General features: G+C 38.5%; 1 protein-coding gene across 7 annotated transcripts in view; it reads right to left on the reverse strand.

Moving 5' to 3' along the window:
- Positions 1–6,037: 6,037 nt before the first annotated feature.
- Sphkap (SPHK1 interactor, AKAP domain containing) overlaps positions 6,038–27,771 on the reverse strand; it is a 134,089-nt gene continuing 112,355 nt past the window's right edge. For 3 of the 7 annotated variants that reach the window (XM_031368190.1, XM_031368191.1, XM_031368193.1), the window contains 5 exons: positions 18,663–18,848; positions 16,857–16,943; positions 14,730–14,782; positions 14,458–14,642; positions 6,038–7,887 (listed from right to left, as the gene is read on the reverse strand). In XM_031368190.1, coding sequence (XP_031224050.1) covers positions 7,744–7,887; positions 14,458–14,642; positions 14,730–14,782; positions 16,857–16,943; positions 18,663–18,848 — 655 coding nt within the window. In that variant the 3' untranslated portion in view covers positions 6,038–7,743. Of the gene's footprint in view, positions 7,888–14,457; positions 14,643–14,729; positions 14,783–16,856; positions 16,944–18,662; positions 18,849–24,132; positions 24,301–27,771 lie in introns of those variants that run through there. The other 4 variants (XM_031368192.1, XM_031368194.1, XM_031368196.1 and 1 more) reach the window with 4 other exon arrangements.

Here is a 27,771-nt window from a genome sequence, read left to right on the forward strand (position 1 = left end):
GCCAACTGTTGACACCCTTTTGTCTTCTAATTTCTCCAGTGACAGTACCTGCTTCAGAGGGCTACTCTTGAATTCAATAGACCAGCACAAGAAAAACATTTCAAACACTGCATGAAACTACCTAGAATGAGGTCTCCAATGCTTGCCAGCTTTTGTTTCTACCTCCTTACTGAATTCCCCTGTACCTTGAAATCTCCATTTCTCTATGAGCTAAATTAGGTCCCTAATCTCTTCCCACATTCATATGAACTGTGTGGAACTGCAAAAGGAGGGCAAAGAAGGAAATAATTATTAAAAGGTTGGCTAATCAGGTTTAGGGGCTGTCTTAAACTGGTGTTTATTCCCAAAGTCTCCAGCACTTGACCATGCAAGATTCCTGCCAGATGTTCATTAGTAGATGAACAGATTTCTCTTCCAGTGAAAGAGCTTCCAACCTCTATCAAGTCAGGAAACTGCATTTCCCTTTTCCTGGAATGAACCCATTTACCCTTATAGGTTATCTTCTCACTAGTCAGGGGATTTACAATAACTGCAGCATTGCCCTCGACATTTTGAAAGATGGGAGAGATACCCTTGACTAAGACAATGGTGTGTTCTTATGTCAACAAACCTTGTGCTCGTGTGGAAGCCTGAGCCAGTCTGGAAAATGTCATGAAGGGGTGGATTTTAGTAGTGGTTACAATCATCCTCTTTTTCTGGACTCTGGATGAAGGAAAAGCAAAGTGATATGGTTTGATTGAGGTACCCATGTCAGGACCTCATCCTGGGCAGCTGAGGAGAATCACAACCTGAGGCTATACAGGAAACTCACTAAGTGCCACGAATGGGCACCATACTTTGACCTGTTCTTGCAGTATTCAAAATGGACATTTAACCTCATGTTAATGAGGTGTTTCTGGCAGGTGATGGCTACAGAGGGAGGGAGTGTAAGTTTTCTTGCAACACGACCCATGGTAGCTTGTCCATGGACAACCTTTGCCCATGTGTATATAGGCAGCGCAAACAGAACTCTGTGTGTTATAGAAGCAGAGAAGATAAAGAAGAGGAAGAGTAGGAAGAAGTAGATAAAGAGGACAAGAAGTAGGTAGGAAGATGTGGAGTAGGGCTCCAGGAAGAGCTGGACGGGAGAAGTCACATGGGTATGATCTCTATATATTGTATTCATGTACAAGACCACTGGAGAGAAGGGAAAATAAATTAAACTTTGAAAATATTGAATAATATGTTATACATAGGAAAGTAGCTCTCTTTTCTTCTCCCCTCCTCTCCCTCTTTCCTGTTTTTCTTCTTTTCTGTCTCCCTCATCTACCTATCACCCTTTCCTCCTTCCCACATCCTTTCCTTACCTTCCTTCCTTCCTCATGTTCTACAGACAATTTCTTTAAAAGTATATATTTTTAATTTAAAGTTTTATTTGTTTACTTTTTTGAGGATTTTATATATATGTGAGAAGTGCAGATAGGAGTGATGGTAATTCAAATGCATTACAGACATGTAGAAATTCATCAAAGAATAATTTCATTCATAAAAAGTCAAAAGCTTGTTTGCTTTTTTTTTTTTTAATCCACCATGCTGAAGCCACCATGCAGCTCCACATTGTGGATAGCCCACTCCATTCTCTTTCTGTGGTGCTTGCTGAGCTTAGCTTTCTAACTACATTTCTGCCTCTTCACTTAATAATCTCTAGTTGCTTTGCTAAGTGAACTTCTGCTCTGACAGTAAAAACTAAATTGTAGTTACAAATATTAATAATTACATATATTATATATGTATATTATGTATATTAGTTCAAAATTTGATCTCTAGCATCTTACCTGCAGCACTTAAAACACAAAGAACCACAGTCTCATGCTCCAGTCTTCCTAAGAAAACCAGTCCTGTTCTAGAGACACCAGACCCCAGAGACCCTGTGAAGTTGCTCTGGTCTCTTCCTCAGCCATGGACTGATAATGAAAATGCTTCTTTGGAAGTGGCCTCACTGGTATCATTGCCTATGTACCTATTCCTTCTTTTAACAAAAATAATTTTCAGAAACAATAGTGGGCTGGATTTCCTACACAGCTGCAACCCCAAACAAATGCTTTTTGTATCATCTTCCACATTCAAATTTAAAATAAGATCTTGCTGCCAAAAATGAAGGAAGAAGGAAATAGCTAATCTAATTTAGTGGACTTTTTTTTTTTTTTTGACATTTCTGTGGGTTTCACAAAAGGTCAGCATGTGGTCTGCTTCCATTATTACTAAAAATATGGCCAGGTCAAAAATAATTGGCCTGTTATTTGACATAGATGTCAAGCTTACCCTTCATAAATGTCACACATGGGCCTGGGGAAGGGCTCAGAACAGTTGAAACTAAAGAATGGTCTGGTTTTGCTCACCCTCCTTCCCTATCAACAAATGGTGATTCATTTTGTTTTCTTCTGTAGGAAGGGAGTCTCATTGCCAGTGTTTGAGGGCCACATACTGCCATATGTAATATGGCAAGAGTGAGGTATGTCGTATATGTACAGAATCTGCATTAGGTGTTCGGCTCAAGGACAACATCAGCCACCCCCAAAGAGTCTTTGCGCCTGGGATGTGTGTGCTAAGAGCATCACGGTCCATTTAACATTTACAATCCATGCCACATTTTGAGTCAGAAGCAGAGCAAAGTATGTAATAATAAATTGGGTGGATTTCACCAAAGGAATGGGGATCTTTTGAATGCAAAAAAAGTTAACTTTCAATGAAGGATGAAGGACATCCTTGAAGAACAGTAAGCACCCCTCCTTTCCTATTCAGGATCAGTGAAAGAATGGGAGACAGGTGTAGACTTTAAGGGGTGGGGTGGTTTTTTTTTATGGTATTGATGAAAGTATACTTAGGTGGTCTACTGACATTTTGTTTATTTGTGAAGAACTAAGTTTGCTTTAAGTGGTTCCTCCCACTCTGTTCACTTCATTCACGTCTGTCTGCCTTCAACTGGCCTCTGAAGCCTGACGATAATGCCGATGAATAACACACTGAAAGCCATTCCAATGCCACTAAAATATTTTCTATGCTACATTTTCTAATGTTTTAGGTCAAACATTCTCATGCGATTTAAATCAAACCCCACTATTTATAGACTATTCATTTGCCTGAAAAACAAAATAATTTCATTAGATAACATGCATGAATGGCATTTTATGTCAACCAACAGGTCTCTAGTCAGCCAAGAAGAACCTCAAAACAAAGTTGTATTACTAGAATTCATGACCAAATATTATCAGCTGCTGTCATGGTTAATCTTGATTAACTTGATGGCTTTAGAATCTCTCTAGATTAGATTAAATCATGAGGGAGGACCCATTCTCCATGGGTATGGTAATATTCCATGTGTTCATTAGCTTTCCAATCCAGTTTGACATCAGCTATGGAGAAGGCAATGTGTAAAGGAATACTGCAGGTACCTTAGATGAGTGGAATAAAGTCCTTGCCTCAATGAACTTGTAATCAAAGAGGGAGGCACATGCATTCCACTGGCCATGCTAGATAGCAGATGACAGTAAGTGTCTCTGCAGGAAAACTTAACTCAGAAGGTCTGCACTGTTGACAATATGCCCTCACTCCTCCCCCAAAAAGCCTAGTTATAGAATTGGTTCTCGTCTGACTTCTAAAGCTAACTACCACATCTTTAGGATGCTCTGCCTGTTTCTTCTTTTTATTTTTGGATATGTAACATATAGGGGACATGTAGTTCCAGTTTTACCAGATAATATAAGGCATTAACATGATTTATTGTCATTTATTGGTCTGGAGGAGTGTTTCCTTCAGAAAAGATACAGTCAGTTACTCAGGCGCGGTATGTTTATTTGACTGAAGCTCAATACAAGACCTAGATACTGATGCGTAGGTGAGTGTATTCCCCTGGTTAACATATTTTGTATGTGTTGTTGCATAACTTATATATCATTGCCAAAGAATGAAGAGCATCCTATGCAGGTGTCTTGGAAGGAATTACCTGGAAGTCTAGACTAAATTATCCTTAACTTGGTCCTATAAGTCTTTTTTCTTTCCTGGCCTGAATCATCTGCCCATCTGCTGCAGTAAACTAACTGTGAACATACAGTTTCTGAGTTCTTTAGCCATTACAGCATTACGGGCCTGAGGTTGAATGTGGGACCTCCAGTGCAGTGTTATATAAGGAATATCAGTTATTAGGGCAGTGGGGATCCCTTTACTCACAACTAAAGTATTCTTTAATAGCATTATCCTATGTAAGCTCTAACTCAGTGATCTTACTTTTTCTCTGAGTGGACTTTTTTAATCTTTAAAAGTTCTTACTGCCTTCTTTCTTTAAATGGCTTCTCTCAAACATAAAAATCTAAGCTCACATGTTTTCTCCTTGTAGTGGTCTAGTATCTCACCAGGCAGTAATAAATACTTCCTGCCTACTAATCTCTCAAATTTTAATCTACAAAGAATTACATAACAGCAAGCATTGCATAGCTTTTATGAGATTGATGTGTCTACTTCCCCCATGGTCTGTGAGTTTCTAGGTGTGATTTAGAGTTTTATCTAGCATGGTATCTGACACTCCACAGGACATTTATTACATGAGATGGCATACTCTTACTCTATGGAAGAAAGACATCAGATGTTGGAAATTGTCAAAGATAATGGTTTCATCAATACCATTTGTTTAGTCATTGATACCAACAATATGGTTCTTTTCCTTAGCCTTGTGATGTTAGACAATAGGCATGACCAGAGACATCCTCCTAAACATTTGTGTTCTTGGATGGAATGTAGTGCCAGAAATCATCCTTCTTCATATGATACAAATAAAGTTCTCAGATGCCTCTCTTTCTGCTTATATACATCCAAGAAGACCAGAGGCAGACCCTCCAAATTTGTATCCTTTCTATCATAACTGATTAGCCAAGGTACCCATGGATCAACTGAAATAACATGGTTCTTATTCAAGATTCTGTTAAGCTTGGGTCCTTACACTTTGACCTGGCTTCCTCCTTACAAGTATCAGATGGAATAAAACATTCTTTGATCTACTATCTGGGCATAATGCCTTGGTTTGAGTATTATCCTTTCTAGTCAGTTTGTTTCTCTTTATTAGAGAGAACTGCCTTTAGCATGATTGGGGGGAAAACTTGGTAGTTAGGAGTCTTCCCTGTTGAATCAGTCACTCATTCCCGTATAGTCCTTTCAGCTAACATGTCCACGTAGCAGTGACAAGAACTTTGTTTTAATTTCATGACATCCTCTGTATGTCTGGAGAATTTTTCATGCCCTAATCATGTTCATAGCTCTGCTTTATGAATTAATTGCCTACAACCTTTACTGCTTAATTTGCACATACTCTAGTAATTTCTTTCTAGAATTCAAAAAGCATGGATACATTTTTCCCTGACTTTGATAAATTCAACTCATTTACTCATGTCACAGACTCCATGTTGTTTTTATTTCTCTTTCTCTGGTTCCCAAAATTTTGCGTAAAGGCTTCCTTCATGGGATGTGGGTAAGGGATGCCTGGTTTTTTGGTCCTTAGATTGAAGGATTCAGCTCATCCTCCTCTACTTTTTGGGGATCAGGTACTGTGCCTTCACTTTGTTACCCTCACTGGTACTCAAGCAACCTTGCCTTGAGGACCTGGAGATGATTCCTGGAGAATCATCTGGCAATGTCCAGAGGCATTCTTGATCGCTACAGTCAGAAAGAGACAATTATTAATATCTAATTGGGAGAGGTCAAAATGCAGCTAAATGTCCTACAATATCCAAGACAATACCCAACAGAAAAAATTATCTTGTTCCAAATGTGAAGAGTGCCAAGGTTAAAAACCAATGATCTACAGTGAACATTCCCAATGCTAACAGATTGTCTTGAACATTTACTTAATCAAAAATTGAAATCAGGTCAGCAAATCTTATCTTATTGGCACACCTATCTTCATCTACTTACAATATGATTATTTCTTTCTGTCTTTCTTCCTTTTTTGTAACTAGATAAAGCTCTTAAAGCCTTGGGTTCTAGAGTCTAGGAGAAAAAGATGGAGTAATTATTTTGCAACAGAAATTTATTGATTAGTTTGCAACATTAGGTACAACACATGTTTACATCCAGTATTTGTGCTTTGGAGGATAAGTAAACATTGATTCGAGCACAACAAGAGTTTACACACAATATTCTGGGATTGTCAAAACAATAAAAATCTTTTTTTTCTCATGTATTAGCACAAAGAAGCACACACAGTTCCCTTTGAGATGATGGGTAGATTTCAAAGCCTGGGGAATTTGTCAGATTGAACATACACCCAAATCTGGACCATCTGCATGATGAATGCCCACTGAGGTCTGAAAAAGATTTCCGTCATGGGGCAAGGAGGTTATGGCTTCCCGGGAGGCTTTTTTATCGTCTTAGGATGTGATTGCTAGCTCAGTAAGATTGACATTGATGGTGTGGGGCCTGGTTCACATTTAAAGTTATTCTATAAGCTTTAAAAATAGAGTAAAAGCATAGTATTTCAGAAGATACTTACTAAACATCTTCCTGATTGAGAAAAATAAAAGCGAATGTAGCATAGTTAGTTGAAAGGGAAAGAAGACTTTCAGTGTCATGTAGACATCTGAGTCTTCAAAAGAGTACATCTCTACTATAAAAAAAATGTGTTAAAGGCTTCTATTTTTCTAATTTAGTATCAATATCACCCAGCCAGAAAGTCTGCCTCCCTAGCTGGCCTTTTCAAGCAAAGGTCACTACCCTGAATCCAGCATTATAAATATCTTTGGAGAAATATGTCTACTATACAGATGTTAACAGGGTCATGGTACAATCAACCACCGATGGTTTATGACACTCTAAAAGTTAAGACAACAATCTCTTCATAGTTTATGAAGCTCTATAACAACTCAGTATATTATTTTGATAATCTTTTCATAATTTACAATAAAACAAATGGTTTTTCTCATATAATTCAATACACAGGCATATTTTTTCCTCAAAAAGCTATTATTTATTTTACTGTTTATGTTTAAAAGTCTGCCTTTAGGCAAGAATCCCATAATAATTTTACCCAAGTAATAAATGTAGTGATGGAAAAAGCCAGCCTTGAGCTTCCCTTTCCCCACCGAATGACATCAGTGTTTTGAGGAGCTCACAGATATTTGGGAAGGGGAGCAATATTTACTTGCAAATAAATGAAATCACTTTATGTGGATTTTGATAACACTTTTGCATGTGTTACTGGTCTGAGAGTGGAAATCTTTCCCCAAAAGGCATGGAAACTTGCCATATTCTAAGTATTTCCTTAGGTGGACAACCCCTGTATCCATTAAGCAAAGTGCAATGAAGGTTTTAGCATAATTTATAGAATTGCTGTGACTTGATGACTGATGACTTTGTTTCTATTTTATTCATATAGCTGGAGACATTATAGCTCACTTTCTATTGTGACATATATGTGAGTGTAGCTTTCCTGGAGGTGGGGCTTGTTATAAACTTTCCTATTTGGGCCACACTGAAGTATCTTTTTTGAAACCATTCTCATACAAGCCCCTTTGGGCATCCCCCTGGTGATATTGATTAATACAGACCTATATGTCACAGTCTCTCAGATTCATTCATTGTACACAGTACTGGAACAGATTTTTAAATAGTTCTGCTAATGGGATGCTGTGTATTGAGAACGTTTCAGAGCATTTAGCACAAACCACTGTGATCTAAGCTGGGACAGAGGAGGGAAATTCTTTGAGGAGTACACCTGACTTATCCTAGTTCCAGAAGCCAGTCAAAGAGACTTGGTGTTCCCTCTTTCTTCTCCGCATGTAGTTTGCAGTACTGGACAACCGCATGAAATATATCTCCCACCTTCCAGGACTTCTGATGAACAAGCTTCACAACATCTAGAAACTAAAATAAGACACAGAGTTAGGACACACATATCATAGTATTCTCACTAGCATTTCACCAAACAACCCTTTCAAAGACTGTCTATGGCTTTGTGTCTATGTTTAAGTATCTTTACTTTTAGGGGACGTTTTCAAAGACAGTTTTTTTCTTTTAGACATTTCAGATAATAAATTCCTACCATTTTGCAGTTTTGCAGTGCCTGGGTGGCATAAAGACAATTCCTTTAAGAGGCAATCTTTTAGGTAGCTAATGTTTTTTCAGGTTCATGTTTAAAATATGTATTAGACTTTTTTTTGTACCAGGACTGCAAAACTGTTTCTTATTGAATGTGTATAGTAGGGGAAACAAATTGAGTACTAAACTTCTGGGTATGTAGAGTCACCCAATGCTTTCACAGTCAAAACTGAGAGGCAGCTTTCCCTCCCTATGCTAAGGTTAAACATCAAGATATTTCTCTACGGCAAGAGTTAAAGGAAAGCAAGGACTTGTCTTAGATATGTCAGATTATGTAGGTACCAGTTTTAGTTGAGCATAATGGAAAATTCTAGACTACAAGGGAATGATGGGATTAGAAGATATATATGAAGATGTGAACCCTTCATGAAAAGGTTTTGCTTATGATGCAAATACCTCGAAGATTGAATGGATTATGGGGACAGCTAAGAATGATTTTGTGAAATGTTACTAGCATTTTGGTGTATATATAATATCCTATTTCTGAAACCACATTGAAGTCCAGTGTAACAGCCTGTCAAATCCATTACTCATATGCTTTTTTTTTTTTTATTAGAAAGTGATAATAAAATCTGGGAACAATAGTTAGTCCTTTGGTGTGTGCTCTTTTCAGTTCTGTTTTGGCATCCAGATTGCAGAGAATGATTTTGTATTTGGAACATCAATTGAGGAGACACCATAGGAATATGGTCACATTTTATGAGAAAGTGCTATTAATTAAAAACACTAAGACCATAGTTTGATTATGTTTTTAAGAATGCTTTCCTGTATCCATTCACTTTTTATTGGTATAGTCTAAATAAAGCAATGGTCTTGACTGAAAAATGAAACACTGTAAATATCTGGAAACACAAATATTGCCTTAAAGAGTTTTAGATTTTTTGTAAAGGAAGGCAAATGTTCATTCTATTATGGCTAATAATCTCCCCAGAGTTGGGCACCATCTCAGCCATGGTTTTCTATCCTTTGCCTTCAATAAAGAGTCAGTGGATAGTTGCTGAGTGATAGAAGGGAGAGGAGGCCAAACAGAGTCAAATACTTTGTAATTTCTCAAGAAATATAGGTGACATCTAATATCATTCAAGATAAGCCCACTACTAAGAGTATTCTTCAGTTTTATGTAGCATGTTTGCACACATATAATTAAAAACAAACTTGCATAAAAATGTGATGGTTGCTTAATGACTCTCTGCTGAAATGAAACGTCATGAAGATGGTTGAAGGTCACAGGTCTTGGAGTGGGAAATGGCAGCAGCAAGTTTCTAAATGGAGGATAGTTCCAGGGAATGTCTCTCATAACAGGGTGACTGACAGCAGGCATATATATATATATATATATATATATATATATATATATATATATATGTGTGTGTGTGTGTGTGTGTGTGTGTGTGTGTGTGTGCGTAAAGTAGGCTATCTATGACCTCATCTTACTATTCATGACAGCAGCAATGGAAGCCCAGCTTATTGAGCTCTATGAGTCTTTGTTGTACTTTTGGAGAAATCACTAGTTGTCTGGAATGACTATCTTGTCTGGTTTCATCTCAGCCCGATTCTGATGTGAATCCTTCATGAAAAGGCTTTGATTATGATGCAAATACCTCGAAAACTGAATGGATGATAGGGACAGCTAAGAATGATTTTGTGAAATGTTACTAGCATTTTGGTGTATATATAAAATTAGGTCAGGTTTTGGATTGGACAAGAGTGGAAACAGGAGGCTTAGAAGTATTAATAACCATGTGAATAAAGGGGGTGGAGGAGGCTATGATATCTGATTAATTCAATTTATCAACCATTCTTAGCTTTAACTGGAAATCTGAAGAGTAGACAGATATCTATGGCCTGGATATTAAGCTTCTATGAAATCACTGAGGGTTGCTCATAGGCCAAGCTTCTCACACAAGATTTCCCTGACAAGTCACACATGACCTTTTGCCAAATTTCTATTAATGGTTATCTTTCTTCACACATCTTATGAAGGCTAAGTCAATGGAAAGTGTACCTACACTGAATTTGCTGTAGCTTCCCTTCATAAACCCTAGCTTAGTCTGCCACCACCTTACTACTCCTGTCTCTGAGGCACTGTTTGGGGGAAAATTCTGAATAAGTTACTCTTCCCAGAACCTATATTACAGCTTCTTTCCATCTACCAGGGCCTTTAAAAGAGACATTTCAGAGTGGTGAGGATCAAAAATGCTGGTGAATGACCCAAGGATTTAAAGTGCCCTGGAGTTAGGCCACTCAAGTAGTAGTTTGTGGGATGGTCATTGCCTAGAATACGTTTGCTGATTCCTAAGTCTGCTATCCAACTAGACTACCTCGTTGTTGTTATTGTTTTTGCTTGTTTGTTTGTTTGTTTTCCTAAAGCAGGGTCATCTTATGGAGCTCGGACCATCCTAGAACTTGCCACACAGACCAGGACGATATTAAATGAATGGCAATTCTTTTGCTTCCTGCTTTCAGGTATGGGGAATCATAGGAGAGGCAGCTTTAACAAAGGATCTGACATCACTAAATGCATCAGCTGTACTTGTTTAATTAATTTTGGATCCTGAAACCTTGGAGCAGGTATGAAGCTGATGAGCATGATGGTCTTGGGCTTGCTTCATAAAAAATAGTGAGATTGAAATATAGTTGTGAGTAGTCAGAAAGGGCATTTCCAGCTCAATATTACAACCTCTCCTTGTGGTACTCAGGATTGAATTTAGAATGCTGTGCATGCTAGGTAAGTGCTCTCCCATGAAAGTTTTTTCAATTTTGTATTTTGAGACAAGGGCTTACTAAATTGTTCAAGGTCACCATAAACTCTACCACCCAGGCTGAACTTGAAGTTTCAATTCTCTTGCCTCAACCTCCCTAGTAGCTGGGATTTTCAAGCTGCTACCACCAGGTCACCAGGACCAACTGTTGTTGTCCTGTTTTTAGAGCTATATTCTACTAGCAATTGATCCTAGAGCTTTCATTAAGCCTGCTCAATTTATGGTCATAATCAGCTTTAGTATGTTAGGGATTTGGGTTTTACTTTACTAACAAACAAACAGCAACAAAAACCCATTTCTGTATTGACATTTCACAATCAACGTGAATGAGTTCCTTTTCTGTAGACAATAATAGACTTTAGACTTTTTTAAAAAGCAAATTTGTGTCTTGGGAAAATCATGAGTATCTGTATTTTGTGACATTTTATCACAGGCACATTCATCCCATGAGGAAAGCCTCACTATCTGTTGAACCTTTGTATTCCCAGATGCATCTTGTAGATTTGATTGTTTACAATTTATAGTACAATTATGGGAATTGCAGCAAGTTGTGTGTGCGTTTGTGTTTGTGAGTTTGATGCATTCAATGCACATGTCTGAAAGCTGTCACCGTCTTCTGCTCCAAGGCAGAAATTAGACTTCCTTAAGTAGAGTGAGGGGACCCCTACTTTGTACCTGAGGTTATGGCCTATAAAACCTTGATTCTGAACTTGGGCTGGATTCTAGAGTTCTAGACATTCACAAGGGTCTGGTGTGTCTTCTTTTCAGTGGAGAGTCAGAACTAACTGGTAAGGCTCTGGGTTTGGAAGGCTTTCTGGGTGATTTTAATAATCCTCAACTTGAGATTTCTGATGAAAGGATTAATGTAATGAGAAGTTTTGTTTTGTTTTGTTTTGCTTTTTTGAGTGGATGGAAGGAGCTTACAGATTTGAACTGTGATGTGTCTTCCAGGTGATTCTGTTTTCATGGGTGTGGTTCAGACACTATCTTTCTAGATACATCTTAATTTCTTTATTCAGAATCAACTCTGTCCTTTCTCAAGGTAGCTGTTTATTAATGGTGCATGCCAGAGACAATTAGTGCTTTGTTTTTGAACCAATATGCAAGTTCTGAGATGGTGGGAACATTCGTCTCTTTGGTTGTCTGGGACTTAGAGCTTAGAACAGTACCAGCATGGAGAGGGTACTCTTGGAATGCTTGATGGATGTTTTGAATGTATGATGTTGCAGGTCATGTAGTCTTCTAATGCTTAAATAAAATACAAATGAAGAGGATGCTGGAAAATGAAGGCAGGATGGGTCATTAGACAACTAACAATGTACTGGGCATGTGGGTTCCTGTTAATTTGCCTTTTCCGGGACTCATTTTTGCTGACTTTAAGTGCCAAGTTTGGAGAAGTCCCAGGAAAGATGCAGAGTGCTGGTGTTCATACTTCCCACTTCTCCTTCACCACATGCCTCTGTTTTCACTAAGTGGGAAGGTTACTAAGATGAGGCCACCATAAATAGACACATACTGACTAAATTAATTGCTGAGAAAATTAAATCAGCATTGCTAGAAATAAAGATTTAAGGTTTTGGGGCTCAGATGAAATTCAATTATTAGAATGCTCACCCAACATGCATGAAGCCTGGGGTTCAATTCCCAGAACAACACAAGCTGGCTCATGACTCTAATACCAGCAAATGGGAAGTTGAGACAGGAAGGACAGACATTCAAGGTTGGTGACAGAGGGATGGATCAGCAGTTACAGCACATATTGCTCTTGTAGAAGGCCCAAGTTCTGTTCCTAGCATCCATATTGGGCAGCTCACAATAGCTTATAACTTTAGGAGTTCAGATTCTCTCTTCTGACCTTCAGGGATACTTACACACATATGCACATAATTAAAACAAGTTCAAAGTCTTCACCTGCTTCCCAGAGAGTTCAAGGCCAGTTTGGACTACATAAGACCTTGTCTCGAACAAACACAAAACAGCAGCAATAAACAGATACAGAGTATTCATATGTGGGTATGCTTGATGCTGAGTGGCAGTGATGGATAGGGCTTTCTGAACTTAGGGTTTCTTTTCTCTGAGAATACCGGGAGCTAAGGAAATGTTGCTGATTTTGCATGCTATCTCTACTGCTCTTACTCATACTCTTAAAACCCAGTCATAGACAACCAAGGGTGATGCTCATTTACATCAAAGCCCTTGTATGCAGACAGCCATAACTGACTCAGAACAAAACTTGGAAATTTTAGTCCTTAAGACTGCTTCATTTATATTTAAGTCTGATGAGCTGATTGACATGAATATATGCAAGTTCTTTCCATGTTATTTTTCCTGATAGCAGGAGTGAAACCCCTGTCTTCTCAGAAACATAGTTATTTACAAAGACAGACATTCACTTTAAAATTGAAAACCTGGTAGATGTAAACAAATACCTAATTAAGATGTGGTTTGCAGATTAAAGCATCAATAAAATATCCCCTACTCTTGCAAAAATAGAGAATTTATTAGACATACATGAATGGAAATGACTCCTTTAATGTTGTAAATTAAATTAAAATCTGTTTCATTAGCATACCACCTGAAAATGCACCGGGGGAAGCTTTTATTCAGTGAGGGACACAGATACAAAACCAACCCTTTATGTGAACCTCAGAACATTGCCCTCCTGAGAACATTCTTGCTTCTCTCCAGTGGGACCAAGTATGGCTTGGGAGGGGTCTTATGTGATTTGTGGAATATGGCCTTTTAGTCCATGCATGAGACAGGCTAGGCACGAAGAAATCTGAAGGGAGTGTTTATCAAACAGTGAGCCCTGCATCACTTTGACAACAAAGGAAGGACAATTAGGGCACCTGGAAAGAACAAAGTGCTGGTTGAAGAGAGGCAGCAGTGGGGGAAAGGATGGGGGAAGGCAATCTCTCTAGCAGCCAATCTGATTGGCTGGGGTTACCCAGGAGGAGAAGGGGTGGGGAATGATCTCTCCAGCAGCCAATCCTACTGGCTGGGGTTACAGAGATGTGGAAACTGTTCTAATTTCCCAGTGTGTGGTGTGTGGGCTTTATCTCAGGATGGTAGATTTTGGCACTGAACATTAAGAGTGTAACCCCACATTAAACAACAACAACAGCGACAACAGCAGCAAACCCTAAAGATTGCAACCCTAATGTTATTTAACTGAGACACTTTTTTAAAGTAAGGAATCACTCAGGAGTGTTTTACAACAAAAACAGGGTTACAATTCAAAATAATGCAAAATTACTTTTAGGAACATTGAGAAAGCTACTGCCCTCTCAGTTCCTTTTGTCTTTATCAGCAACTATGTAAGAAGCTGAAGGTTAATGAGATAGTATTGGTGAATATACGATCATAGATCATAGCTTGGGTCTTGAAAGTATTCCCAAGATTTTTATTTATTTATTTATTTATTTATTTATTTATTTATTTATTTATTGGTTGAGAGAATTCAAAATGAAACACTTCAAGCTCATGTGGATTGCATAGGCATTCACTGGGTTTCCAGCTGAGATAAACAGCACAGAACTGTGTTATCATCTGACCCAGACAGCGAACATGGTACCTTTTCAATTCTGCTTTCCTGAGATTTCTTAAAGTAGATTGTTGGGATCCCCAGTTCAGAGGCAGCTATCCACTGCAGAGTGGCTCGAAGCTCAGCATCAGGACACTCCGGCTCCAGGTCAAAGTTGATCACCAGTAGGCTCCTCTGGGAGCTGGCTGCTCTCTCTGGCCATCCAGAGGCGTGTTCTGAACAGACACAACCACAGCCTTACTCTGCTCTCCAAAAGGAAACCTCAGGCAATTGTGTGTCAAAAGGATGGAAACATGGCTTACCCTTTATGCTTTCAGATTGTTCTTTAAGAATCTCCTTTTCTTCTACTAATTCACTTTGGGAGAAAACAACAGTATATGGTTGGTAATGCTTTGGAAGAATAAGCTGTAATGGACAATGAGGTGATGGGTGTTTCTGAGCTACAAATATCTGGAACTCATCCTTATGGTTTCACAGAACAAATTAGATCCAGGTGAGTGTTGCAGTTAGTGTTCCTCACCACTCAGAGAGTTCTCATGTACCTTGAATGGCATTAGTTAGGAAAGGCAGTGGGGAAGATCCTGAAAATTACATCTTTTCTTTTCAGCAACTCCCTTTCCATAAACCTCCATGGGACTGAAGAGTTAAAGAGAGATTTGAAGTAACTGGCTACAATTTGCAGAGTTATCCTCCAGCCTTTTACCTGTCTCTTAAGGGACTCTATTTTCCCATTTTATCACAATGTGTTTTTCTGTGGAGTGACAGCAACTTACATTTAATTTTTAAAGCAGGAAGATATATTTATGTGCTGACTGTTCTGTGAGCTGGAATAAAGACAATCAACAAACTGTAAAACTTAAACATTATAACAGAGTGTCTCAATAATAAAATCTTTACTCGTTTCTATTGTTTTTATTTGGTAGAGAAGGCTGGAGAGTGCTCATAACCAAACTGAGCCACTCCTTAGCCATGGTCATGTTTATTGTTGGAGGTTTTTTAGTTGTTGTTGTTGTTGCTTTGCATGATGTAAACATATTATACAGCTCTGTAGTGGGAAGATCCAGCATGTAGCTCAATAGCTGAAAAGAAGTGACTGTCTTGGGAAGTCTGTATATGTCCTATAATTTTCTCATCTCTAGAAATTTTTAATGAGGCTTTTCAAGGTGTATCTTTTAGTGATACAAGATTATCTTAACTTCCCGGTTGCAGCTAAGATCTGGCTAATGCATTCCATTGTTCGGGGAAATTCTAGTTCATTAGTGGGGTAAGTTTCATTGCAGTAGAAAGAAAGACTATAGCCATTTACCCACTCATACTTAATTATTTGCAGGAATGTCAGTTTTCTAAGAGTTCAGAGTTTCTTCTTGATCTCTCTGCATGTAGCATAAATGACCTAGGAATGGGGAGGTGAAGTTTCTGGCATTATGTAATGATAGGTTGCTGAGTAGGAATGCAGGCGATCTTGCCTTTTCCTCAATACAAGTTTTTCTTGAAGTCACAGTTTCATATTGCAAAGAAAGATGGAGAAAGTGCTAAGTTAATGTTTCTCAGAGGAGAAAAATTAATCTATCACAAAGTAATTTTTGTTGAATTTGTTTTCTGTGCCCTAAACAGATCTATATGAATTCATATTTACTTGAACATGTTATTTCACACTTACCTAGTGGTGAAATAAAATCAATGACTCTTAGTTAGACAGAGGGAAATACATTAAGAATCACCATTAGACCTATATGGCTTTATTGGTTCAGAATACCCAAATTATATTCTAAGTCATCTTAACAAAAATTAGAATAGTAATTCAGCTGATTTTCTAGGATAACCATGAATTCTAGAAGTAGCTATGACTCAGATTGCCCTCTTGTTTTGTGTCTGTTTATGTAGTACATCTCCAAATGCTTTTTTTTTTTTTCCTTTCGGTCTCTGAGAAGACCTCATATCAAGAGAACACAGTTACTGTCTGGGGGTGAATGACATCTCTCTCATGACAACCCTTGACATTAGATCTATTCCATATTGGTGACCCCAGTGTCCACAAGCCAAGGAAAAGCCAATCATATCAAATTTTCCTGAAGTGACTTTGTTCTATAGCAAAGGTTAGTCATTGAATAGTCTTCTGAGGGAGCCATGATATCCTTCAGATGAAATTTTTTGTTTGTTGTTTATGTAAATCAAAATAAGTAAGTAGACATATACTTCTAATTATATTGGTAAGCTTTATCTGCAACGACCATTTTGTGAGCGACAGGTTTGAAACCGAGAAAGCAGGCAGTAATGGGTTGGAGCTTTAGTCCTCTACTCCAGTGACATGGAACCACAGTGGCACAGACATAATGAATTGGTGGCTGGGCACAACCTTCATGATTACGATGGATTGCCGGATGGAATTGGAGTGGTGCTGTCAGTCACTGAGTCACATGGCTACTTACTTAATCATGGGAGAAGACGGTATGCTTTCCTGATAAATGTCCAGGTCCATAATGCCAAGACTGCTAGTGCCACTACTGTTGCCATTGCTGACAAAGCAAAAGTTTACATATTAATAATGCCTGTCTCCATGCTTGGCCACACTGCTGACTCTCGTGTTCCATTGTGGGGAGAGCACCTTTGTTGCTCCCCAGGACACGATTGGTTTGTGCCCGACCTTCTGAGTTGGCATTGATGTTTGACCAAATTAAAGGAAGATACAAGGTAGAAGCCAGCTGTGCTTATCACAGATGCTGATTTATAATGTCTGGAGTAGTGCCACACCCAGGGGGTCATACATAATTGACAATAACCAACATTTCTCTTTACTTCTTTATTCTGGCTAGAGAGAGGGTATTTATCACGAAGACTCCTTGTCATTGGATATACTTACAGAGTTGAATACACTTCTGAAAATGTTGGCCAAGTTATCTACCTGCTTCTTATATCTAGAAGTAAGCCAGAGAACCATGGTCTCCCTTTGTTATATGGAGATTTTTTCTTAGGAATATTCTGTGAGTTTATAGAATATAACATATTCTATAAGAATATATGTTAACTTCTTGTTTTCCTTGAGGACTATAGAGTTTACAAATACAAAGATGGGTAAGGTTTTGTTCTTTCAACCTCAGAGAAGGAGCAACAAGTGGCATCATGTGTCTCATAGAGAAATAATATTATATAATTATTGCAAGTTATATAATCAACATACGATCTACTAATGAGCATGCTCTCTGAAACATAGTCCTCCTATTTTTTAGGCTCTGTACTTGTGAAATAGAACCTGATTCTTACTAAACTCACCGAGTCTCCTCACACATTCTTCACTTTCTTACAATCTCTTTCCCAAGCAGGCTTTCACAGTGGTAACTGCTAGTGTACTTTATAATGGGGCTTTGTTCCCTCAAGTTTGGTGTGAATCACCAAGAAGACCCTTGAACTTTAAAGTTCTTGTCTGGAGATTTAGGCAAGGCACTGGAAAATGCAACAGTCTGAAACCCGACACTCAAGAATCCAAAGAGGAAAGTTTTCTTTGTTTCTCTGTCTCTATTTTATAACATTTAGTGGGAATATTTGAAATTTGAGACCACTTATTTAATGTAAAATGATCCTACATCTTAGATTGTACTTCCAGTACTTTCAAAGATCTTTTATCTACACCTGGGTGATTTGCTCTAACATTCCAGCCACCCTCCCTGGACAGTCTGTGGTCTTAATGGCCTGGGGTCAAAAAGATTCTGGACAGAAAATATCACTTTAGTGGTTACAGCTGGATGCCCCTCTCTGGCTTTTCTAGAAACAATACAGCGGGCACAGGAGATAAAGGAAGGGAAAAATCAGGGCAAGCAGTAAAATGCAGTGTGGAAATATTTGCATCATGTATACCCAACCTGGATTGCATCTGAAATACACATGGACCAGACAGAAAGTTCAAAATCATCAAGTGTATCATCAATTTTCATTAAAGCAAACCATTCTTAGCACTGAGTGTATCTGGTGTGACTTTTAGGGAAGGGTGTACAGCTTTCTATTAAATATGGCCAAGGTAATTCAAGTCCTACCTAGATATTAGGATAGTTTTTATTCCAATTATGATATGCAGAGACCATGGTCAGCTGGGAGCTTACCCCCTTGTTTTTTTGTTTGTGGGTTCTTTTTTCTTCTCCCTGTTCTGTTAAGGGCACCTGGCACTGAACCATAACATGCATTTTTGGAATCCTTATTGAGGCAGCGTTCCTTAGGATGCCAAGGGAAGAGGAAGTACATACCTCATGGACCGCTCGCTGAGCTGCAGAAAGCTACTTGTGTCATCTGGGTTGTCCTCCTCATTGGCCAGCTGGGACCAGCTGCCTGTACTCTCCTCGCTGCTGCTAGAAGGGTTCCGGGACTCATCTGGGGGTATGTCTTCTTTTAAGACCTCCACTTCTAGTTCCCCTCTAGTTTCAAGGCTGTCACTGTAGACATTAAGACATTATTACCAAGAGTGAAGGCACAATATGGAGCTGTTTCCAGAGTTCTACCCTGGGTGCCCAGGAGCCTGTGTTCTCCACACACCAGGCAAGATGTTGGTCACGGGCGGAGTCTTTCTGTAGCTGGCTATTCCCTTGTAAGCCAGGTAGCATTTTCTTCTTCTCGTTGTTAAACTCCACCACTTTTCCAGTGTCTCCCACTTAGTATTTTCTGTGTTTATTTTTAGAGTATGTTGAAAAGAAGCACTGGGATACAATGGTGTTCATATTTATTTATTTGTGTGTGGGGGTGTGTGGAGAGGTGGGGACTAGTGTGCATATGCTATGGGACTCACGTGGAGAAACTTTCAGAGGGAAACTTGAGAGAGTTGGATCTAGCCTTCCACCTGTGGTGGTTGAGTGATGGAAACTCAGGTTGCCAGGCCAGGTACCACATGCCCTCAGACAACATTGTGGTTGTCCACAGTGTTCTTTCCCACTTAGTAAGACTGGACTTCCTTCCTACAGTATTGAGATTTCCATACGATAGAAGAGAGGATGGTGTGGTTAAAGGAGATGGTGCTTAGTTCAAAAAAAATACGCATAAAATAAACATGGCAATAACGAAGAAGGCTCTGGCCCCATTTGTTCACCATTTCAAAAGCAAAATGGGGCCCAATTCCTTCTTAATTTAGGACCTTATACTATAGAAAAATTCACACAAGGGTATTTCTTGGTAAGGGAGCTGTGTCCTAGTGACTGATACAAACTGTCCAGGTTAACAGATGAGCCCGTCAGCACATTTTGTTTTATCTCAATTTCATGCTCCATTTACAGCAAACCTCACATCTGTGCCATAGAAAGGAAATTCAGAACCACTCGTGATTAGCCAGAAGGCTAGTTTTTATTTGCTTTTGGGGGAAGCTTATCTTATCGCTTTCCTTATTTACAGGTGAATAACGTACAAATGTACGACTCAGAAGTGTGTCATCTGGCAGCCTCCGTTCTGACCCCTCAGCTCCTGCAAGGGCACCAGAGGACAAGGGCCTTATCGAAGTCAATTGTCCAGCCGTCACATTGGAAACAAGCCCAGTCTCCTTCCGATTTTACCTCACACGCCTACGTGCATCACACGCCATCTGCATCACAGCTGTAAGTTTTCCTTAGGTCAGGTTTTCTTTTAACACAATCTAACTGGGCTTATTTGAGGCCATCACCATAAATGGAAAGTAGATGTCACTCAGCACAGGTAGAAGGCAGCTGTATAAGCACACAGCTGGTGAGAGCCCTCATGGCAGGGGTTGTGCAGTGTTTGTTATCAGAGATGCATTGTTTATCACCACAGAAAGCCCTTTCAAAGGGAAAATGAAAGCACACATCTTTACATTTCACAAATTTTCTTTGAATGTTAAGTGCATACATATGCATGTATTCACCAGTCTTTGAGGCTAAAAAGAGCATTTGATTTTTATTAGTTGTCTCCCTTTATTTTTATAATCGTGGATGTGGACTCCCATTTTGATTATTTACTTACAACTGTTTTTTTAATTTAATTTGTTCATTTCTTATTTATTGTATTTTTTCTTGCATTTATTTGTTTATTTTGCGTATGCAAGTGTGTCGATGAGCCTGCACCACAGCATGGCTGTGGAGGTCAGAGAACGTTTCCAGATCTGCTTTCCTTCTACCATGTGGGCCGTAGGGGTCAAAGCGTGTCTGCAGGCTTTGTCCACTTAGAATATCACCACCAGTCCTGATCTTATTTAGTGTTTTTAGATGGACACTTAGAACATCAATAACTTCTCTCCTTAAAAGAAACAAAAATACTTAAAAGTGTAGATTTCTTCTGTAAGTAGCATTACATGTCATGAAAGTTTTAAATGCATTTATATTTTTCATCTGGAGTTTATTCTAGTGTCCCCTGTGAGCAAAAGCTAATTTTTAAATTCCTAATATAACAATTTATAATTATTTTGGGAGATTTTGTGTACATCATTAACTTTCGGGTTAACTCTAGAATGATTCGAGAACATATTCTACATGGTTTAGATTCCCTTAAATATATTGGCTTGCATTTTGGTTTATGGTACATCTTGACAAATGTTTTAAGTGTACCTGAAAAAATTGTATGCTTGGCTGTTGGGGTAGACTGTTTGGGGGTTGTATAGGTTGAGTTGATTGTCAATGCTGCTCACCTTTTCTTTTTAATGATATTGTATTAGATGCTTGAATTTCAAACACTGTATTTTGGACATATTCATCCCCCTCCTTGAATTCCTCCCGATCTCTTTTTCCACCCCTTCTTCCCAATTTTGAGATGTCTTCCTCTTTATTTTTTCTTTCTTTCCCCATGAGTTGAGTTTGTAGCCCAGCTGGTCTTTCGAGTGGTGAGTGCCCTGGGTGTGGCCAGCTTAATAAGGGTCCCATCAATAAGGAAAACCATCACTCCCTCTCACAGCAGCTCTTCAGCCTTTGGTAGGATTTCATGTCTACTTTTCCTGTTCTCTACTGGGATTTTGTCATGGTGGAGTTTGAGTAGGACTTGTGGGTGGGGTCTCGTCTCTTTAGTTCCTTATATGCTTCTGCCTTGTTGTGTCTGGAAGTTTTCTTGATGTTGCTTCTCTTGTAAACATATACACACATTTCTAACCTGTTCACATATTTTCGTTATTTCATGAATTATTAAGAGAAGAATGTTAAATTTCTGGTACAATTCTCTGTCTATTTCTCCTTGTAGTTTTAAAAAATTATCATTTGATGTTTTATTCCTTAGGTGGTTCTGTACTCAGGAAGATTGTCTGTTAAACGGATTGACCCTCTTAGCTTATAAAACATCATTATCTCTGGCAATACTTTTTATCCTGAGGTCTATTTGACCTTTGAAAATATTTTTGTTTTCCATCCTTTTACTCTTGGTCCATTTGAATCTTTATATTTTAGCTGAACACAGCTTATGTTAGGATTATGCATTTTTATGCAATAGGATAATCTCTGCTTTTAACTGAAGTGTTTAGATCATTGATAATTAATATGACTATCAATAAGGCTGGGTTTAAATTTGTAATCTTGTTTTCTATTTGTCCCATCTGTTCTCTGTTTCATTTTTCCTTTGATTCCAGATTCCATTTAATTAACTGAGCAATTTTTAGATTTTTTATTTTATTTCTACTATTGACTTACAAGTTTCAGTGGTTACTGCAGGGCTTTTGATGTTTATATTCACTGCACATATTACTGTCACATTACATTGTAAAACTGACATGTAATGAAATGCATGTTGTGTAATGACCTGTATACACACACTTCTGTTTCTCCTCTCCCTATACTTTGTACCATAAGTGACATATGTTTTAGTGGTTTTTTTTTTGTTGTTTTGCTTTTGTTTGTTTGTTTGTTTGTTTGTTTTTGAGACATGGTTTCTCTGTGTATCCCTGGCTGTCCGGGCACTCACTCTGTAGACCAGGCTGGCCTTGAACTCAGAAATCAACCTGCTTCTGCCTCCCAAGTGCTGGGATTAAAGGCGTGTGTCACCACTGCCCGGCTTGTTTTAGTTTTTCATACACCATAAAATGTTTTAGAAAACTCTTTCTACTTAAAATAGTATATTTTGAAGAAATGTAAAATCATGTAAGAAGACTGTTTTACATTGGCCCACCCTGTTGCTATATGTGACCCTCTTTGCCCCTTTATCTATCTTGAAGTCATTGTTAATATTCATTTCCAGAAATCCACAAAATTCTGCTAATACTTATATAGCCTCCTAGTGGCATATATATATATATATATATATATATATATATGTTTGAATATATATTATTTTTTAATGAACATCAATTGCTTAGTTTTAAAAGAAACTGACAACTCTCTTCCAGAACATTCATCTATTTTACACTAGAGCTACACGATGCTCAGTTATCATATGCCAGTAGGAAATTTGAAATTCAAACAACAGAATATACTGAGCATCTATTAATATGAACAAAATCCAAACCAGTGTATTGTGCATTTTTTTAATCATGTGTCAAATACCTGAGAGAAAGAATTAAAGGAAGAAAGGTTTATTTAAGCTCATGACTTAAGATGTTTCAGTCCATGGCTAGCTACTTGGGTATGTTGTTTCTGTGCCCACACGTGGTGAAGCTGAACATCATGGTAGCATCATGTGGTAGAGCAGAGTAGCTGTCTTCATGACAGCAGAGCGGTAACACAGCAGACAAACAGCACGTGCAGCCCCAGGGGTACTTCTCAACCTACTACATCCAACTCCTATGTTTCTATCCCAATCATGTAGTTAAACAAGGGATCTAATCATAGATTGATACAAAGATTACATGAAACCTTTGTGGTAGAATCTCTACCTAATGATTATACCTACTAGCTGGGAACCTAACTTTTGAACCTTGAACCTTTGTCTATTTCTAATAATTTGTTCATTTTCTTACTGCTGAATTTTGAGAGATTTTCTTTTCATTGAAGTCATGTTACTTTATTAGGACAGTCTCATGTTTATAACAGATTTGTCAACCTATAAGAACATTTTGAATTTTAACGTTTTAGATAATATTTTTTATCAGGTGTGTCTTTAAGAAATGGTTTTAGTCTCTGTCTTATCTTATTCTGTGGGTAGAAACTATTTCAGGAAAAAGGACTTTTCTTTGCTTATGATGTGAGGCTGTTGTTCAGCATAGTAGGGAAGATAAAGCAGCAGCAACTGGAAGCCGTGGATCACATGACATCCACAGTCAGGAAGCAAAGAGAGGGGAATGCTGGAGGTCACCTGGCTTCTAAGTTTCCTTCTTATTTGGTCTGACATGTGGGCCCAAATGATAGAGCCACCAACATTCAGGGTGGATCTTCCCTCCTTAACTAAACCAACAGGAAATATCTTTATATCTAGAAGGGTACTATATGAGTTTAAGTTCAACTAACTTGACAGTGAAGATGAACCATCACAATGGATGCTTGGTTATTTTGGAAATTCCTGAAGAAGCCTTATATTTTTTCTTTTGTATACATTTATGCTTTCCTCTTTTACATATTTGTTTATTTTTATTTAATGTATATGAATGTTTGCCTTCATGTATGTAAAGATACCATGTGCATGCCTATTGGCTGCAGAGGCCAGAAAAAGGCATCAGATTTTCTTGGAGGTAGAATTATGGATGATTGTGGCCCTACGTTGTGGACACTGGGATCCAAACCCAGATCCTCTGCAAAACCAGCAAATGTTCTTAATTGTTGAGCCATTTCCCCAGCCCAGAGACTTTGTCTTCTAAATCATATCACTTTGTTCATTTGTCACAGACCAGTTGACTTTATTTGTAAAGGTCTGTTGCATGCTTCTGAAACATCAGATTACTTCCATCCTTGGGATATCTTCTAAATGCTTAGAAGTCAGCTTATCTCTTCTGTGTAAGAACTGATGTGTCAGGTCCCGAAGCTTTGAAAGACTGGGAGACTTAGAAATTTGGGAAAAGAATGTTAATGAAAAAGGAACTGTATTAATAGAAATGTAACAAGCCAAAAATGTGGAGTAGCCAGTTCCAGGAACTTGGCTAATTCAGAGTCTCAGAGCTCTGGTTCCCAAAACCTGCCCCTCCTGACTGATCCACAATGAGGGCGGAACTAGCAATGAAGGTCTACTGGTTTATGAGACTCTCCACCCCTTCGACCCGTAGATGAAGATTACATTCCTAGAATGAATATGTTCCCCTCCCTAACTGAATACCGTGGGTTGGATCCCTCTGAAATTTTCCACTGCTTTTTGTTATGTTTTCTTGGTAACCCTCTCCCCCCACCCCAGCTTGTGATTTTTCCCTTTAAATACCCCTCACTTCTTGTGTTCGGGGTTGAACTCCTCTGGCCAGCATGGTCACGAGATAGACCCCGGTACCAGCCTATCCCAAATAAACCTCATGTGATTGCAGCAATTTCGGTCTCTCGTGAGTTATTGGATGGTCACATCATCCCGAGACTTGAGTAAGGATCTCCCCAGTTCTGGGGGTCTTTCAGCTTGACACTATTACTGAGGCTATGGAGCACTCACAAATAGGGATGGATCATGACTGGCCTCTGAAAGACCCAAGAAGCAGCTGAAAGAGTCAAATGCAGATATTTATGCCCAACCAATGAACAGAAGCAGCTGACCCCTGTTATTGAATAAGGGAAGGCTGAAAGAAGCTGAGGAGAAGGGTGATCCTATAGGAGGACCAGCAGTCTCAATTAATCTGGACCCCTGAGATCTTTCAAATACTGGACCACCAAACAGACAGCATACACCAGTTGATATGAGGCCCCCAACACACATTCAGTAGTGGACTCTTGGGTCTGTGTTCATTCAGTGATGATGTACCTAACCCTCAAGAGACTGGTGGCCCCAGGGAGTTTAGACGTCAGGTGGGCTGCGGGGTGGGGACATCCATGTGGAGATGGGGGGGGTGAGGAGGAGGTGTGGGATGTGGAACAGCTGGAGGGTGGATGGGGGGCGGGGAATGGAATATGGAGTGCAAAAAATAATTAATTTATAAATAAAATAAAATATTAAAACAATTGATGTGTCAAAAGTTAAACAATTGTTCTTTAGTCCCCACTGCATGCCATGCTGTGTTAAGGAGAAAGTGATGGCCACCAACAGTATTCAATTTTTCTTCTTTAAGGAATTGAGAACTATATTCTATAGATCTTCAAAATATGATACTATTGAATCAAGAGAGAGTTCCATTTAGGAATGATTTCCACTATGGATCCTCAGTTGTGACTGTTTTTTTAAATCAAGTAATCAAAAATTAAGAAAGTGGTTTCTGTTTCACTGTGTTGAATTCTAACCACATTTTAAAGAACCATGAAGATGTCCCTCAGATAGGACCCTAAAGCATCTTCAGTGTGCCCTCCCCCCAGCCTTAAGCTAGCTGAACAAGTCTGTCACACTGGAGCCAGGCGTCTGGCCTTGCTACATTTCCATCTTCCTGCAAGAGAACTGAGAACTACCTGCTGGCTAAGCTGCTGAAGAGCTTACTTTGCAACTCAGTCCAGCTGAAACAAGCAACAGAACCCAGCTGAAACAATGGATGCGTCCTTGGGTTTTTCTATATGTATTCAGAGCGTACATTAAAAATTGAGCCTTGATCAGAGAACTTTGTCTTGGCCCCTTATTTCACTCGCCGTCCTTCCCATCCATCCCCAGCTTTCCTTTCAGGAGACCAGTAACCTGTGGCCACTGGCAGCTACATTCAGGACATCATCTTTCTCCACAACCAAGCAGCACTCAGACTGCCCATGTCACATTCTCTACTATTGCGTGGAAGTTGGTTGAGCTCTTCCATGGAGAATGGAATTCTAGTTTCAACTATTTTGACAAATCAAATACCATGGCAGCAACTCTGACCTCAGAAAATTGACTGAACTGTGACTAATTTGTCTGCTTGGCAATCCTGGTGGTTGTCTTGTTTCAATAAAATTCTTACATTGTTCATGACAGGTTTCCCCTGGGGAAATCAGCCTCTCCTGAAATAAAAGCCACCACAAACCTTCACCCAAATGACCTTATAAATAGCAATTGGCAGCCAAGTGAATTTATTGATTATTGAAAATAAGGTATTGCATTAAGTGATTTGTATACAAATCATTTAAACTTTAGGAATTATTTTATATTATAATTGTTATCATTTTTACTTATGAGTGAATAAAGCAAAATGAAACAGATAGGAAACCGGCTCAAGGTGATACTGGTTAAAGTAGTTCATGTTATAGGGTGAGTATTTATATTGCTCCATAAAAAACAAAAACAAATATTCAATCCTTAGTCTCTGTGCTTTGTAATTAGAGCCAACTCTTGAATTTCCGGGGTGGAGAGTCTACATCCTTTTTGCTTTATTGGATGAAAAGCAGAATCATATATCTATATCTTGACCTGAGAGGTTGCATGCTTGAATGATTATATGGATGGAGAATCTGAGTCAGCTGTAGCTTGTTTTTCCCATATAGAATGTAAGCTTTTGAAACTTTTCTAGGTTATGCCTGTGTATAAAATAACCTCAATGATATTTAATTTAAAATTGTACAGTAATAACCATTATTTGATTGTGTCTACCACCATAAAGCTTGTAGAATATCAGTTCACAATGCTTCCTAATTCCGTGACCTTCACTGACTAAACATCTTCCAGCTTTACTGACTTTAAGTCACGTAGCTGAAATCCGTGTCTCTTTTTGTATTTATTTCAAACTATAACAATTCTGAAAAATTATACATTCGTTATTTTGTATTGTTAGCTCTGATAGATTTCTCCATAGTCCCTCTAGCAAAACCATTGATGAATCCTGTAAGTAGCCAAAGGTTATTTGTGCTTTTGGGTTTGTTTTCTCTTTTCCTTCTGTGCTTCTGGGGTTCTAGCCAACTGGAAAGGAAAGTTCTTAGCACTGTCTAACAGGAAGTTCTCCTGTCTGTCTGGACCCTATATTTAAGACACCAGGTAGGATGCCATCTAGTCTGGAATGTTTTAGGACCTCAACATAGATCTCTTCTGCTGCTCAGAGGCAAATGTACCTCAGATTTTAGAGAGCTGTGAATATTTAGTAATAGCTGTGTTCAATATATATATATGATATATATATATATATGAATATATTATATATATGAATATATATTATATATATTATATTTATATGTATATACATAAATATAATAGTTTATTTAGAATAATTATTTTCGAATGAAAAAAAAGTTTTTTATAGAATAAAATCAATTTTGAATTCCAAATCCGTGACCTGTCCCATTTCAGTATTGTCCCAGCTATCTAAAATGCTGAGGAAATGCTCAAACAAATATTCTCAGTTAATTACAAAATAGCCCAAAAGGATTTTTTCCCCAGCTAACAGCAAGATATACTAGGACTTTATCAGGTTCTGACTGGTTTTATAGTAATCAGTCA

This window comes from Mastomys coucha, unplaced genomic scaffold (assembly GCF_008632895.1).
Source record: "Mastomys coucha isolate ucsf_1 unplaced genomic scaffold, UCSF_Mcou_1 pScaffold14, whole genome shotgun sequence".
NCBI lineage: Eukaryota > Metazoa > Chordata > Mammalia > Rodentia > Muridae > Mastomys > Mastomys coucha.